At 36.1% G+C, this 15328-nt stretch overlaps 3 protein-coding genes across 3 annotated transcripts; 1 reads left to right on the forward strand and 2 right to left on the reverse strand.

Annotated features, from left to right (window-relative positions):
• LOC109422406 (protein lethal(2)essential for life-like) lies at positions 1-897 on the reverse strand. The gene has a single exon (XM_019697200.3). The coding sequence runs from the start codon at positions 730-732 to the stop codon at positions 139-141; it is 594 nt and encodes a 197-aa protein (XP_019552745.2). The 5' UTR covers positions 733-897; the 3' UTR covers positions 1-138.
• Positions 898-6417: 5520 nt separating this feature from the next.
• Positions 6418-7301, reverse strand: LOC109425725 (protein lethal(2)essential for life-like). Its single transcript, XM_062848930.1, has one exon. The coding sequence runs from the start codon at positions 7141-7143 to the stop codon at positions 6553-6555; it is 591 nt and encodes a 196-aa protein (XP_062704914.1). The 5' UTR covers positions 7144-7301; the 3' UTR covers positions 6418-6552.
• A 1015-nt stretch (positions 7302-8316) lies between these two features.
• LOC115265018 (protein lethal(2)essential for life) lies at positions 8317-9187 on the forward strand. The gene has a single exon (XM_029869219.2). The coding sequence runs from the start codon at positions 8384-8386 to the stop codon at positions 8975-8977; it is 594 nt and encodes a 197-aa protein (XP_029725079.2). The 5' UTR covers positions 8317-8383; the 3' UTR covers positions 8978-9187.
• Positions 9188-15328: the final 6141 nt, after the last annotated feature.

Below are 15328 nucleotides of genomic sequence, written 5' to 3' on the forward strand. Positions count from 1 at the left end.
TATTAGGATACAAAAAAATCAATTGTTTATTTTCAGTCTATGAATAAATAAATAATTTGTACATTGTAAATAGCTACCAGTGAAATATTCCTACCTAGACTAGAAATATTGGTTAGGCTAAATGCAATATTAACTTATTTACTCATCTAGATCCTCTAAAGTAAAATTCTCTTTCTCCTTAGATTCTTCTGATTTCTCGCTTGGTATCGATGCCTTTTCCTGATTTATCACCACCGTACGTTCTTTGTCCGGTTCGGGGAGCGCTAACACAGGTGCCCTAATCGTCAGTACTCCATCCGAAGAAAGTGTTGATTCTAATCGTTCATTATCGTGCCCCTCAGGAAGTTGGTATCGCCTCACGAAGTGGTTGAAAACGTAACCATGTTCAGCGTCCTTATCCTCGTGCTTTGCTTCGACAATGACGAACTGTTTGGTTGCCTTCACCGATATATCTTCGGGCAGAAAGTCCTGGACATCCAAACTGATTTGGAAATCTTCGGCTGGTTTCTCCGCAACTTTTGGCTTCATTTCTTCATTTTTGCGCTGCTGACTTGGACGGCGGCAGCATGGCTTCCGGTCACATGATTCCGGGCTATTGTCGAAAGTCACCAAGATCCCGCCGGAAAACGGATCTCTGCCAAATTGTTTGAATGGGACTTGCGATGATCGGAGAGGACTGTCCATGCGGCCATCCCACATATCACTGAACAGGATTGTCGGAATCAGAACCATGATGTTTTCTGATTGTTCACTTCTACACTGGGTTTTTAGCACTGAACTGTGATAAACTGAATCTTTCTCTTGAAGTTTGCTTTTGCGCTTTTCTCAACGGTTGAGTTGTGTTCACTTGCTTGCTTGCCTTCTACGAGCTGACTGATGGCAAGCAGTGAGCTCCACCGGTGTTTTATTCAAATGTGTGCGATTCTAGTCCATTCGGTGGATGGTACACAGAAAGTGCTCGAACATTCGAGGGAACGCGGGAACCTGCTGATTCATCGGTCTCACTATGCTAGCACGCGAGCGATGGACATATATGTGTACGTAACGAAGGAACGAATTTCGTATGAATGAAGCTTGTAGCGTCACTCAGTTGTTGCGTTTTATGTGTTCGCCAGATGAATCATGTGGGATTCATCGTATACGTACATATTAGGATAGGTCAGTTTTATCTTGGGAATGATGCAATCGATAATGTGCACGGCTTTTCTAGGGCTTTCTAGAAAACGCATGTATGTTGCAATATTGGTGTTTTCTAGGTATTATATGTTGCTATTGTATTTACATCACTACAAAGTGAAATCTATATTAAGCTCTGTTCCCGTCATATAAAAAAAAAACAATTTTAATTACATTACTAACGCTTTTTTTATTAATAAAATGCATTTTCATTGGCCTTAAAAAACTTCATGGAATAACCAAGATGACAAAATTTGGTCCGAGTGGTTTACGAACGGATTTATGAACGGAATTGTTGCAGGCATCTGAGAAAGATTTCCTGCTGAGATTGCTTGAGGAGTTGTAGACGGTATTCTTCCAGGAATTCATCCATAAATTCTATTGGAAACCCTTCGGGAATTCATGATGAGATATTATGCTTTTGGTTGAAATCTGAAGTGACCGGCGGTGTGAAAAAATAGGTTCAAATTTACTTCGCAGTTGCAACTTCGCACACGTGCTTCAAGCGACGACTTCAATTTAGTGCTACTATTGCTGCGACTTCTCCAGAAGTTCCTGCTGGTTTTTCTCCAGAATTCTTCCAAAGATTTTGATTAGTATCTCTGTTTTTTTTTTTTCAAGCATTCCTCCTGTGGTACCTATAGGTACATGAGTTTTCCTTCGGATTCCTTCATAATCTTCCAGATTGTTCCAGAGCTTCTTGGTAGTATTTCTTTTTTCCAGGCATTTTTATGGGAACTCCCTTCGGGGGATGTATCCAGAAATTCCTGCAGGGACTTAGGGTAAACAGGTATAATATGCCTCCTTTAAGCAGAAATGGCAATATATCTAAAATTGGCGCCTTATTCCATCTATTGTCCACTGCAAATCGTTGTTTCTAAAGTCAGTGAAGTGTTGCATGAGAACTTTGCCTTTGGAGGGGCGGCAATGGAAGCTTTGAAACGTTTTCCGAAAACGTTCCAAAATTAACCTTATCAAAACAAACGGGGCAATACGCCCCATCAAAAGAAAAACGTCCAGCCTCGTGATAAAACTGTACCAGGGAATAATTCCACCACATGCTTATCCTAGGAGGGCCTTTTAACAAGTGTTTAACTGCATAAAAGTTGCAAAATAAAACAAGCGAACAGAACTAGCTTCGTTTACAATGAAGTTAGCTTACAAGAGGTAAAATATTACGCCAAAAGCCTCGATTTCAGACTTTTTGATATTTTTATTGCTTTTTTGGACCAATCAACTAACGGACTAGCTTGATGGCAATTATTCATCAATATTTAAGATTTCCAATCGATCACGCATGCAAAAAGCGCTTGAATCGCTAGAAAATGAAGGGGGGCGTTTTGCCCCGGTGGGGCGTATTATACCCTTTTACCCTATCCAATATTTCCTCCTAGAAATTATCTCGAGATTATTCAAGGTTTTTTTTAGAATTTCCTTTCCTCTTCATTTTCCAGAAACTCTACCAGAGATTCAACCGATTATTTCTCCGCAAATCCCTCTAGAAGCTTCTTAAATAATCTCTTTGGATGTGATCAGTTGTTTCTCCGGAAATTTATCAAACAATTGATCTCAGGGGATCATTTTAGAATTCTTTTATAGTTTTTCTCCCGATACGGCTTTTTCTATGGATGGCTCTGAGGTTCCTCTTGGAGTTCTTCCAGGATTTCCTCGTAGTATTTCCACAGTAATATCGCTTGCCATAACTTATATAAACTATCTTGTGGCTTTCTTCTTGAATTTCTTCATAAATTATTTATGATTGTAAATTCACATTCATGATATAATTTATCGTAAAAAGGAAAAACATGTAAAACAATTGTTTGTTGAATTCAAGGAAATGTTGATTGAAAACTGGGGATCTGGCCAAAGCCTATGGCCCATTGGCCCATACAAATTTCGGAATTTTTGTATTGGTAAATGCCTCTGCAGGGGGGGAGTGGTATTCTGAGCAGAGAAAAATAGTCTACGTAGTTTATGGACAGCGCCTTAAGGATTATTTATAAACCACATTGATGACCACTAGCGTCACCTAGCGGATTTACAGGGGGTGGCCAAATTGTTTGGGATAGGCAACTTTTTTTTTCTCTCACAAAAAAGTTCAACATGCTGTAACTTTACATTGAGTGCATCAAAAGATCTCAAATTTTGACTGTTTGTCAACCTATTATATGTGCATCTGTGGTACAAATTTGATTGGTTAATTTTTCGCGAAACTAGAACCATTCTGGTAAAACACTATTTTTAGGACAACTAATTTTTGAACTGTCATATCTCGGAAACCAGTGAGAGTGTTGTTTTGTTCCTTACTGTGTATGCATCGCTCCTATAGACCACCTCACGGCGAAATTCTATCTCTTTTGCTCCTTCAGAGAGTTTGAAAACAACAGGACCAGTACCTGTCAAATTTGACAGGTGTTGGTCCTGTTGTTTTCTAATTTCCCGTAGGAGAGAAAGAGAGCGATTCCTTGATGACGTCACCGTACAATGGGCAATATGGAGTGAGTCTCTCAGCATATTCGATCGCGTTCCTTATTGTCTCGCGTAAAAACAATACAATAGATGCACGGGTACTTTTTTTAGTATTGTGTTGCATGTTGTGTATGCATATGATTTTGATTCTCAGATTTCGATTATCAATGTGACCTTTGTTGCGTTCAGTTCATTTCTGCGTGGAATGGGCTAAAACTTTCTGCTCCCTGATGGGGTGAAGACGTGCGACAGGATTTATTTTATTAGACATGTTACGCATAGAAAAATGGTTGCATGTGCGCGAAAGTTAGTGTTTATTGATCCATTGTCAAATCATATCACCAACCATAGGTGACTCCCAGACTGACAATGTGCTCTACCCTACTCACAAAAATTTCCTGAGGCAAAAATGGAGATGCAGCGATTCGCGGTCTTTATAACAACATTTGTCTTACTAACATTCCCTCCCTTCCTCGATGACTGTAAGGACGATTGCTCTGGTCAATCACGATTAACAACTACGAATTATGTGGTCATCTATGCTCATGATCCTACTCATGTCATATCTCGGAAACCAGTGGACCAAATTGAATAAAATTTTGAGTTTTTTAATCAACAGTATATTACTTGATACGATGTTATAACATGTAATATTTTCTCACGGCGAATAAAGTTATATCGTTTTAACATTTTCACCCATATAGAGAAAAATAAGTAAAATTTACAGAACCACACAAAAAATACTAAATGTGTACTTCCTGTAATCCAAACAGACTGCTTTTAGAGATATCTTCGGAACAGAAGTAGAAATCTTTGCATATTAAAACTGAAATTTAATGACATTGACGTAAAACATACCTTTATTCGAGTAAGATCCAAAAAGTGTCAATCCATCATAACACATCCATATGATTTACACATATACACCTACACAATCTGAATATTGTCGTATCACTCGCTTATAGTGATTCCCAAATCACCTCATGACAACTTCCAGTATGCAATCTACGAATTACTCCGTTACCACGCAACGCAACGCAAAATCGAGCATATATAATAATAGTTTGTTCGGCAAGTTTCCCTACAACTTCCCTGAAGAAATCCGTAAGCTGTATCACATATGGTGACTTTGGAATTTTCTACTATGTGAAATGATCACAAGAGAAATACATACTTTGAAAAAAAAAACTACGTTTAAACAATAATCCTAAGTTAACTCAAGTAAAATTTAACTGGCTTCGGAAGAAACACGTATTTTATCATGCAATATATCAACAAAATTGTAGTACAGTATGACCCATAAAATAATGCGAAAATCCATTTTTTTTCTTTCTTTGGTAATTTTTGTTGCAATATTTCTTATGAACGTATATGGGATATCTAATAGGTGCCATCAATTTCTGAAAAAAATAAATGTTTCCTCGAATTTTCGGAGCTTTACGAATTAGAATGAAAAGTTTTAAATGCATGGAAATCATGCAGAAATATGTATTCTCAAAAACGCGACCATTTGAAAAACTTTTTGATAACAATATCAAATGCTTAGGAACCAAAAACTAAAAAATGTGGCATATTTCAAAAGCCTTATATAAGATAGATCCATAAATAACTTCAAGCTGTTTGAAAAAACAATCAAAATAATTTCTTGCTAATGAAGGCTTATAAACCTACGTTTATAATAGACACAAATACGTAGTACTTAACCGTTATGTGTCCGACAAACTTTTTGCTTTTTTCTACACCGTGCTTTTTAAACGGGCACTGGGTACCCGGGTACCCTGTCGGCCACATAAGGGTTAACAACAGTTTGATGCTTCATACATCTGTTCTTCTGAAAATGTCCATTTGTCGTACACTCTAATTTTCAGTAAATGTCCCATAACTTTTAAGACAATATTTTGTTTTTTACTTGTCCAAAGCACCAACGATCGCCTGGAGACCTTGTCTAGCTACGAAAGTGCTGTTTTTGAAATAAAATTTAATTGAATGTGACTGAGAGCAATTTGACCAAAGTTACAACTTAAAAAAAAAAAAACACCTCTGGCGCGAGGACTTTTTTGAGATCCTTATGTTTAACATTATTTTTATCAATGGTTTATGATTCAAATCAGTAAATGTTCCTATGCCATTGTTAAATTAGTGTCTCGACTATATCATCCAATAGATAAATGCAAGGTTTATCGATTGGAAGCAGGTGAACAATGTCTTCGAAAACTTTCGCATTTTTTTATGGGTCATATTTTAAAATTCTCAGAAATATGTAAAAAAGCTACTACAAATAAATTGTTTTTAAAGGGATCGTTCACAAAAAATGATTAATATCTCGAAAAAAAAAAAAAAATGAGCGTACTATTCGCTTTGGTAAGTTTTCTTATGATGATGATGCGTAGTCATAACTTCACAATACAGCCGATTTATCATCAATTTTCTACATTTTTGCTGGAGTCATAAACACGCCACATTCATTTATGAAAAAAAAAAATAATATCACTCTCACTTTTAAATGGATTAATTAATTAGTGATACTTTGAACCGTTATGTGTCCGACAAACTTTTTGTTTTTATCTACACCGTGTATTTTAAATGGGAGCTGGGTACCCTGTCGGCAACATAAGGATTAAATGAAGGATTCCAACAAACCAAACAACTACTTCAAAGACACTAAACCTCTGAAATCAACTTTTCAGGTCCAAAACTTTCATGGCCTATGAAAACAGTGAGCACAGTTTGCAATTGTCATTTAAGTTTCGGATGATAATGATTTTGTTCATATGTAGTTGGGAATAGTTTGTTTTATTTCTGAACAAATGTCAGGCAAAGTACATACAATTTTCAGTAATTACTGAAACAGACGGAACTTAAATAATTAATCTATCTATATTAAATCGCAAAATAAAAATACAAAACTTATTCGTCTAAGTCTTCCAAAGTAACCTCGGTCTTATTTTTACTCGGCTGCTTATCGGTTATCTCCTTTGGATTCGAGATTTTTTCCACGGGAATAGTTCGATCTTTCTCAGGTTCTGGTAGTGCCAATTTCGGTGCCGTGATTGTAAGAACTCCATCCGAGGACAACGTCGATGCAATTTTCTCATTATCATGTCCTTCTGGCAGTTGGAACCGGCGAATAAAGTGCCTCAACACATATCCATTTTCGTCATTTTTATCTTCGTGTCTGCCTTCCACTGTCACGTATTTATTCGTCGCTTTCACTGAGATTTCATCCGGTTTGTATTCATCGACGTTGATGTTGACTTCAAATTCGCCAGCCGCTTTCTTAGCAACGATTTCGTCCTGGTTGTCTTCGCTGGAGCTCGATTGACGCCAACAGCGTTTCCGTCTGCACCGTCTTGGTAACGCATCTTCCAATGCGAGCAGGATATCCTCCGGAAAGAGATCGGATCTGGGTGATCGTTTGCTCAGGAAACGAGCTGGTCGGTGGTTGTCTTCCAAATAGCCATCGAATAAGTCACGGAGCAAAATAGGAACAAGAGCCATCTCTAATGATGTTTTTTTCTTCTGATTGATAACTGATTTGGGTTCGAACTTTATGTCAGGATTTTGCAACTTTTGTTGTTTGCTTGAACGAAAATCCGTTTGGGGTTTAGCACTCTTCACGATGCGTATGTCTCTCAGTTTTGAATGATACTGATATCGAGCAGTGAGTGTCAGCAGTGTTTTATACGTTTGTGAGCAGTTCCAGTTCATTCGCTGTGGTGCCTCTGGATGTTGCTCGAATATTCGAATAAATTTCAAGAATGAACTAGGCGTGTGTATCTTTCAGCTTCGTAGTAGCTTCGTATGTAAAAATATCATAGGCTAGAGGAACTGGTTCACCTAGCGTGAATGAGGATGAAGCATCTGTCAAAGAAAAAGTAGATCTTCATATAAAAAAAATGCTAAAAGTTGCAGATGCTTCATCCTCTTTCACGCTAGGTGAACCAGTTCCTCTAGCCTATTGCGTTTGTCCTGTAGGGGAACCCCTTTTTGATACTGTAATAAGGTTGTTGAGATAGGTCAGTATGTTTTGTAACGGGCTTAGCTGTAAGTATCCAGAACATTCCAGAAGATATGCTAGTAGAGATACAAATGATGTTTTTAATAATACATATTTTTGAAGAATACTGGTACATTCATACTACCATCCTCAAATTATAAGTTCAATCGTCATTTTTTTAAAATATGAACTACCTACGTGTTTGTATCCAGAAGTTTCTTACATATGCTTGGATAAAGTCCGGGAAAAATGACAGTCAAGTGATACTTATCATAAAACCGATAGCCAAATATTTGTTTTAGAAAATGATAGTGCAACAACCTCAAACACGAACATTGGAGTAAAAATCGTATAAATTACAATTAGGCCTCAATTCATGATATCTCTTTGGATGTAACTCAGAAAGCTATAAATACCAATCAAAGTTTCATTCAAGAGAGTGCTAGAAAGTTCATTGTTCGTTTATGTTCACCTTTGAGTTTGACTGGACTGGATTTTTCTAGTACCTACCTTCATGAATTTTCACAAAACTGCGATGATGACTCTCAGCAGCGTGAGCAATAATATAAAAGGCGAGAGCATTCATGCGCCTCAGTATCAGTTCAACTTGAAACACGCAAACGAAAACGTGGGTTTATACATACCTACCTACCTACAAGTAAACGTAAAGTAAGTTATACATTCAAACAGTGGAAAAAAAAAATAATTCAGTGAACAAGTTATCAGTGCATCCAAGGAAAAATGTCGCTTATTCCGATTGTGTTCCGTGATTGGTGGGATGACTGCTGGGATGCTCCCCTTCGAACATCCCAACTTATGGACCAGAATTTTGGCAGCGGAATCAGCGTAGACGATTTGCTGACAGCGCTCACATCGGCAGCTGCTGCTCAGTCCGCTTTGCAAAATCAGAGGCGTTCGCGCTACAACAGACCATGGCGCAATTCAAGTCTCGCTGCCCGTCAGGATTCAGGATCAACGGTCAAGCTTGCCGACGACAAGTTCCAAATTAACCTCGATGTGCAGCAGTTTGCACCAGAGGAGATCTCCGTCAAGGCTACGGACAACAGCGTTATCGTCGAGGGTAAGCATGAGGAGAAAAAGGACGAACATGGATTCATCTCCAGACAATTTGTGCGTCGCTACATGCTGCCGGAAGGACACGATGCCAACCAAATTGTCTCGTCGCTCTCGTCGGATGGCATTCTGACGGTTACTGCTCCGAAGAAGGCATTGCCCGCGCCGGAAGGACCGAAGGCGATTCCGATTGTTCAAACCGGACAGCCGGCGAAGCAGCTGAAGGATGCTGATAAGAAGGCGGTTGAAAACGGAAAATAAGCATTTTTGAGGTCTGTTGCCAGTGACCACATCATTATAACGCTACTTCAACGACTTCAACTTACAATCTGATTGTTTTTCAACAGTGACATTTTGTTTGACTCGTTCCTAAACTTTGCCAAAAACTTAACAAGTTAGTATGCTTAGAATACATATTTAATTTAATGTCTACGACTCAGGAATTTTAGGAATAAAACAAAAAGTTCTTAAGATGCACTGTTTGGTGGTTATAATTTTGAGAAACATTCCCGCTGAGATTTGCTCTCCCGTAAACTGCATAATGAAAAAAAAATGCACTTAGAAGGGTGTTAAAGGATAAGTTACAAGCAAGATACATCAACTCTGTTTACCCACATTTTTGTTTTCGATAATCGACTTTCGAATTTCCAAAAAGACTATGTAGACAAGAATGAGATTACAATGTATCAAACAATTGTGCGTTCAGCAATTTTTTGGTCAAAATATTAAATTTTTTTATACATCAATCAAATACGCTAAAATTTTGATCAATCATAAATCATATATTGAACATAAGTTTTCTGAAAGTTATAGAACTTTTTGTAAAACTTGTAAGTTTTTTGAACACTTCTTTAAACCATACATATCTCAATATGTACTCGATGAAACTTTTTCCATTTTTTTTGTGATACAGCTGATACCTAAGGCTTTCATATGCAGTTTCATTTGAGGTTTTATACTCACTACAAAAATATGAAAAATCTGTATATGTTCAGAGTGTCATTTGCAAATTTATCATATTTTGACCAATAAAAGTACCAAGTGTTTTCAACGTTTTAAGACTCTCTTAATGTAATATTTTTATACAGGACCTACTAAAATACATATGAAGAGTAGGTCCTATGTAGTTTCCGTTCAGTTAATGCACTTTTATTGGTGGAAAACGTTTGGCAGTTTACATGTGCAAAATAAGGTTAATTTTCAAACATCGTCAACTACATAAGCACATTTTCCATATTTTTTGTAGTGAATACAAAACCTCAAAAGTAGCTGCATATGCAAACGTTAGGTATCAGCTCACAAAAAATTGAAAAAGTTTCATCGAGTACTTACTGAGATATAATGTTATAAAAATGTGTTTAAACATCTTATAAGTTTTTCTAAAAGTTCTATAACTTTCAGAAAACTCATTCGATATCGCTCAAAATTTTACCAATGGAGCTTTGATAAGTATATGTTTCATCGTTGGTCGAAATTTCAGCGTTTTTGATTGACGTATAAAAAGTTATGAACATTTGAATGAAAAATTATTTTTACCAAAAAATTGCTGTGCGGACAATTGTTTGATATACTGTATATTGCATTTGAATCGATCCTAAAGCTTATTCAACTTATGAACTGAAATAAAACAAAACCTTAATTTATATACAGTGTCGGAAAAAACAATAAGACCACCAGCCATTTTTCATACAAAATGACCAAGTTTGACGATGTGATGCTCGGTTTCTAGTAAACCGATTTGAATGAAATTTTGACAGTCGCCCTGGAGTTACGTGAATTTTGATTTGTATTTAATTGAGTGAGTTCTGCTCGCAACTTTCAAAGTTACAGATATACGAAACGACAAAATAATAGGACCACTTTCAGATTGCCATTATCAAAGGATATATAAGAGAATCTGATACTTGATTATCGATAAACAAGTACTAAAATTAAGGATGTCATTCAAACTTGGGAACATTTTTATTTAATTGATCACACATATCCATCATAAAAATTTGGTGTCAGAGTTTTGTCTCACCGTATATCTGTAACTTTGAAAGTAGTGAACAGAACTCAATCAATTAAATACAAACCAAATTTCCCATAAATCGAAGTCGGCTTCCAAAATTTCAGCCAAATCGGTTTACTAGAAACCGAGTACCATATCGTCAAACTTGGGCATTTTGTATGAAATAGGACCGGTGGTCTTATTGTTTTGTCCGACACTGTATATATCCCAATTAAGGTTTTGCAATTCACGGTGAATATCATTCGGCATTTTTCAAAGGTAGTCCGTGACATTTACCTTAAATATTCGAAAAGTAGCGGTTTTCTGTGACTTTCTTGCAGAACTGGTATAGCCGCACAAGTTTTTCATACACCATATTTTCAGGTTCAGCTTCTAAAATGAGCTGTAGGTGATTGAATTTAGTTATGACGAAATGAATTTTTCAGCACTGCACAAAATGATCAAACGTTTTTCTTCTTCTTTATGGCTCTACGTCCTCACTGGGACTTGCCTCGCTTCAACTTAGTGTTATTTGAGCACTTCTACAGTTATTAATTGAAGGGCTTTCTTTGTCTGTCCTTGATCAAACGTATGGTAATAAATGATTCATCATCAGCCTAAAGCCTGTATCCGCAATAATCGGGACACAGAAGCACGGCTGTAGCTCTGTAATGAATCGGTAAAATTGGCCAAATAATTGACTGAGAACTCTTTGGTTTATGTTTATTATTTGTGCCAAATTTCATAAAAATCGATGCATTACTTTTAACTGTGGATGAAAAACAAAGAGACGTGGTGTTAAGCATTTTGTACAATCATGACCATTTTTCATCCGCATAATAGATGGTTCTGCCATGCTACAGTTCAAAGTTCTGTGATAATAATTATTACACGGTGTGTTGTGTAGAACAACTTTATAATAAAAAAATAAGTAAGTCTGAAATTTTGCCCAATGATACTTTGGGATATTCCCTTCAATTTGCTGGGTCGGTGGAAATCATCCATCGGGGGGTCTAGAACAAAATTTTTTTTGAAGGTTTTTCATGCAAAAACTGTTAAAAGTGCATATTGTAAATTATTGCATCTCCTGCAAATAGTCACAACTTTTTTGTCTTTGAAGATAGAACCATAAAAATTTCAGGTTTTGAGGTAGAATGCGTAGATGACTGTGTGAAAATTTCATTGAAATATGTTGAATGGTTTTCAAATAATACCAAAACTATCAAACGCATTCTAAAATACTAAGCTTAGTAGCAAAAGTCCAACAAAATATCTATATACTTTTTATATAATAATACATGAAAAATATTTAATTCTAAAAGCACCTTGAGTCATTTTGATGGCGGTACTGTAAAAACTTGTTTTTTTTTCAAATGATGAACAGATACATAGTCAAATACATGAAAGGAACACACTGCCATTATGTAGCTTTTCAATAAAGTAGTAATTATTTATTTCAAGTACGTGGTTTTGCGTATACATGTTCACAAGTACAAGTATGTCTCTATTTCGAATCCTATAATAAACACAATTATCATGATTGCTGAGCATGTCGGCCTTCCCCCAAAAAATATGTAAATGTAAATTGGTAAGCCAAGAAAAGCACTCGAGGATTGGGAAACATCTCTGTTTTGAGGAAAAAGTACAGAAACTAAATAATTTTGAAACTAATGTTTACAAGCTCAAAATTAAATAGTGTTTCACCTTATTCAAACAATAAAAACAAGTTAAACCTGTTAAAGACCTCATAATAACATTGAAGTTGTGGGTATGAGTCTACATTGAAACACTGTCTTGATTGGAGAACACAATAACGAGAACTGAATTCAAGACAGAATTCAGTTGGGCAATATTCGATCAAGGGCAACTTTACGGTACTAAACATAGTTTCCGGATTATTCCACGATATTTGACATAGCTGTTAGACCTAAACTGAAGTTTGCCTTTGAATTTAATAGCAATATGATGCTTATTGCTTATGCCACCATTACACAAGAAACAACTGATAATAAGTACTGAAAAAATAGTTGAAAGAACTTATTGAAAATGTTTCTACATTAAGCATGAAAATAGGCTGTTCAGCATCAAGCCTAGGAAAAACAATTTGATAACAATGACTTAAGTAGTCTTATCAATTTGTATGTGATGTATAAAAATATTCTCTGTGTAATTTAAAACCTCCAAGCATGAGGAAGAGAGATTGATCATTGTTATGGCGTTATTTACTAGTAGAATATTTTCAACATAAAGCTATATCTTTCAAAAAAAATAGCAAAAAGTTTTTTTTGTAATCCAAAGTATTGGGCCACGCTCCGGTAAAGCTTTTCGCTTGCAATTTAATATTTAGATAAGACCTTAATTATAAAAAAATGGAAAAAAAATCAAACTGTATACCCAAAACAACGCTCTTGAAATAAATAATTAATACTTTAGCGAAAAGCTACATAATGTCAGTGTTTGTGTTTTCCTTTCATGTATTTGACTATGTATCTGTTCATCATTTGAAAAACAAGTTTTCACAGTACCGCCATCATAATGACTCAAGGTGCTTGGAATTAAATATTTTTCATGTATTATTATATAAAAAATATACATAGGTATATTGTTGGACTTTTGCTACTAAGCTTAGTATTTTAGAATGCGTTTGATAGTTTTGGTATTACTTGAAAATCATTCAACATATTTCAATGAAATTTTCACACAGTCATCTACGCATACTACTTTGAAACGCCTGAAATTTGTATGGTTCTATCTTCAAAGACAAATAAGTTGTGACTATTTGTAGGAGATGCAATAGTTTACAATATGCGCTTTTAACAGTTTTTACATAAAAACCATCAAAAAAAATTTTTGTTCTAGACCCCCCGATGGATGTTTTCCTCCGACCCAGCAAATTGAAGGGAATGGCCCAAAGTATCATTAGGCAAAATTTCAGACTTACTTATTTTTTTGTTTTAAAGTTGCTCTATAAACACACCGTGATTAAATTTCGTAAGCAGTTATGATACGTATAAAGACATTTTCCTGCAAAATTTCATCAACTTTGATCAATTGGTTTGAAAGCTACTGGTGTTGATAGGGGTGAATGTTAGTGAAAATTTTTCGTGTTTCTCATGTGCGATGTTTGTCTAATCATAACTTTTGAATTTCTCTGCCAATTTTCATGAAATTTTCACAGAAGGTAGATGATCATCTGTATATTATGCCTGCAAAATTTGATGATGATTGGTGTAGTACCTTCAAAAGTACAAGCAAAACAATAAAGGGTGCTGACTAATCGCTGTTCGAGGGGCTAAAAACACGTTCAGTCCCAATACATGTTTCGACAATAACATTGTTGATAGTGCATCGATTTTTTTGAAATTTTGCCTATGCAATAAATGTAGATTGAGAGGTTTGTGTTCAAAATTTCAGCCATTTCCTTTGCCAAATTCAAAAGTTACAGAGCTGACAAGCAAAACTAAGGGCTGTACAAAATTCAATTGCGCGCATTCTACTCTTTCATTCCTACAACAAAAAGTACTGCATCGATTCACATGAAATTTTGTAGGTGAAATGAACACATCTGAAGATGTTATTAGGTCAAATTTGAGCAATTTTAATGTATCTATTGCAGAGTTACAGCTGTACTTCTGTGTCCCGATTATTGCGGATACAGGCTTTAGTCCCGAACATCCTGTTTTGCTCTCCGTCACGAAAGGGATATTGGACTCTTGAATTGTGCACATTGAGAGTGTGTACTTAGTCCCAAGCACCATTCATTGGTTCTCTGTGAAACTTCGGTCAATCACGGAGTAGGTAGCAACTACGATGTGTACGGTTATCTTTGCTTTGCTTCGCTGTATCTGAAAGGATAGTTAACTTTTTCGGAAGAACTCTTGAAAGAATCCCAGCAGAAATTCCTGGAGAAATTCCAGCTAACATTCCTGAAAGTATCGCAGTATGAATCTCTGGAGAAATAACACCATGAATTCCTGAAGGGTTTTCAATAGGAGTTATCCCAAAATTAAATGATGGTGCAATCTCTGAAATAAAAAAAAAACCTGTGAGATTTCTTTGGAGGTTTTGGAAATATCCATATGTCTGAAAGATTTTCAGCTTTCTAATGGTGAGTACAGTTTTAAAAATGGTGATTGTGAACAAAGCGAAAATTAACATTAGTCGAAACATTAGCGAAAATTAACAAGTCGCACAAATTCGTGAGTGGTACAGTCCTAGACCGCCGTTATGAGGATTGCTCCTTCGTATCGAAGGAGATTTAAAATTGGTAATTGCGAACACAACGAAAATCGCGATTTAATTATCCAGGCTGTCGTAAAAGTCTACATTAAATGAAACGCTTATACTTTTCATTAAAAGAACTGTGAAGTTTTGAACACGTTAAACATTTCGCGATAATATTTACACACTTATGCGAGGTATGGACTTCAAACGGAATCGCTCAAGTTATTTTCGTTCAGTGCATTATTTTTCCGTGACCGAAATGGTCAAGAAATTTAACACAGCAAGCCCCATTTGATTTGACGCTTCGTTTCAGCTGCGTACTAGGATCCGGAATAAAGCGACGCGTTATTTTTTTTTGAGCGATTCCTTGCCTGAATTTTCCACGCATCGAGATTGAC

Source organism: Aedes albopictus, chromosome 2 (assembly GCF_035046485.1).
Source record: "Aedes albopictus strain Foshan chromosome 2, AalbF5, whole genome shotgun sequence".
NCBI classification, from domain to species: domain Eukaryota; kingdom Metazoa; phylum Arthropoda; class Insecta; order Diptera; family Culicidae; genus Aedes; species Aedes albopictus.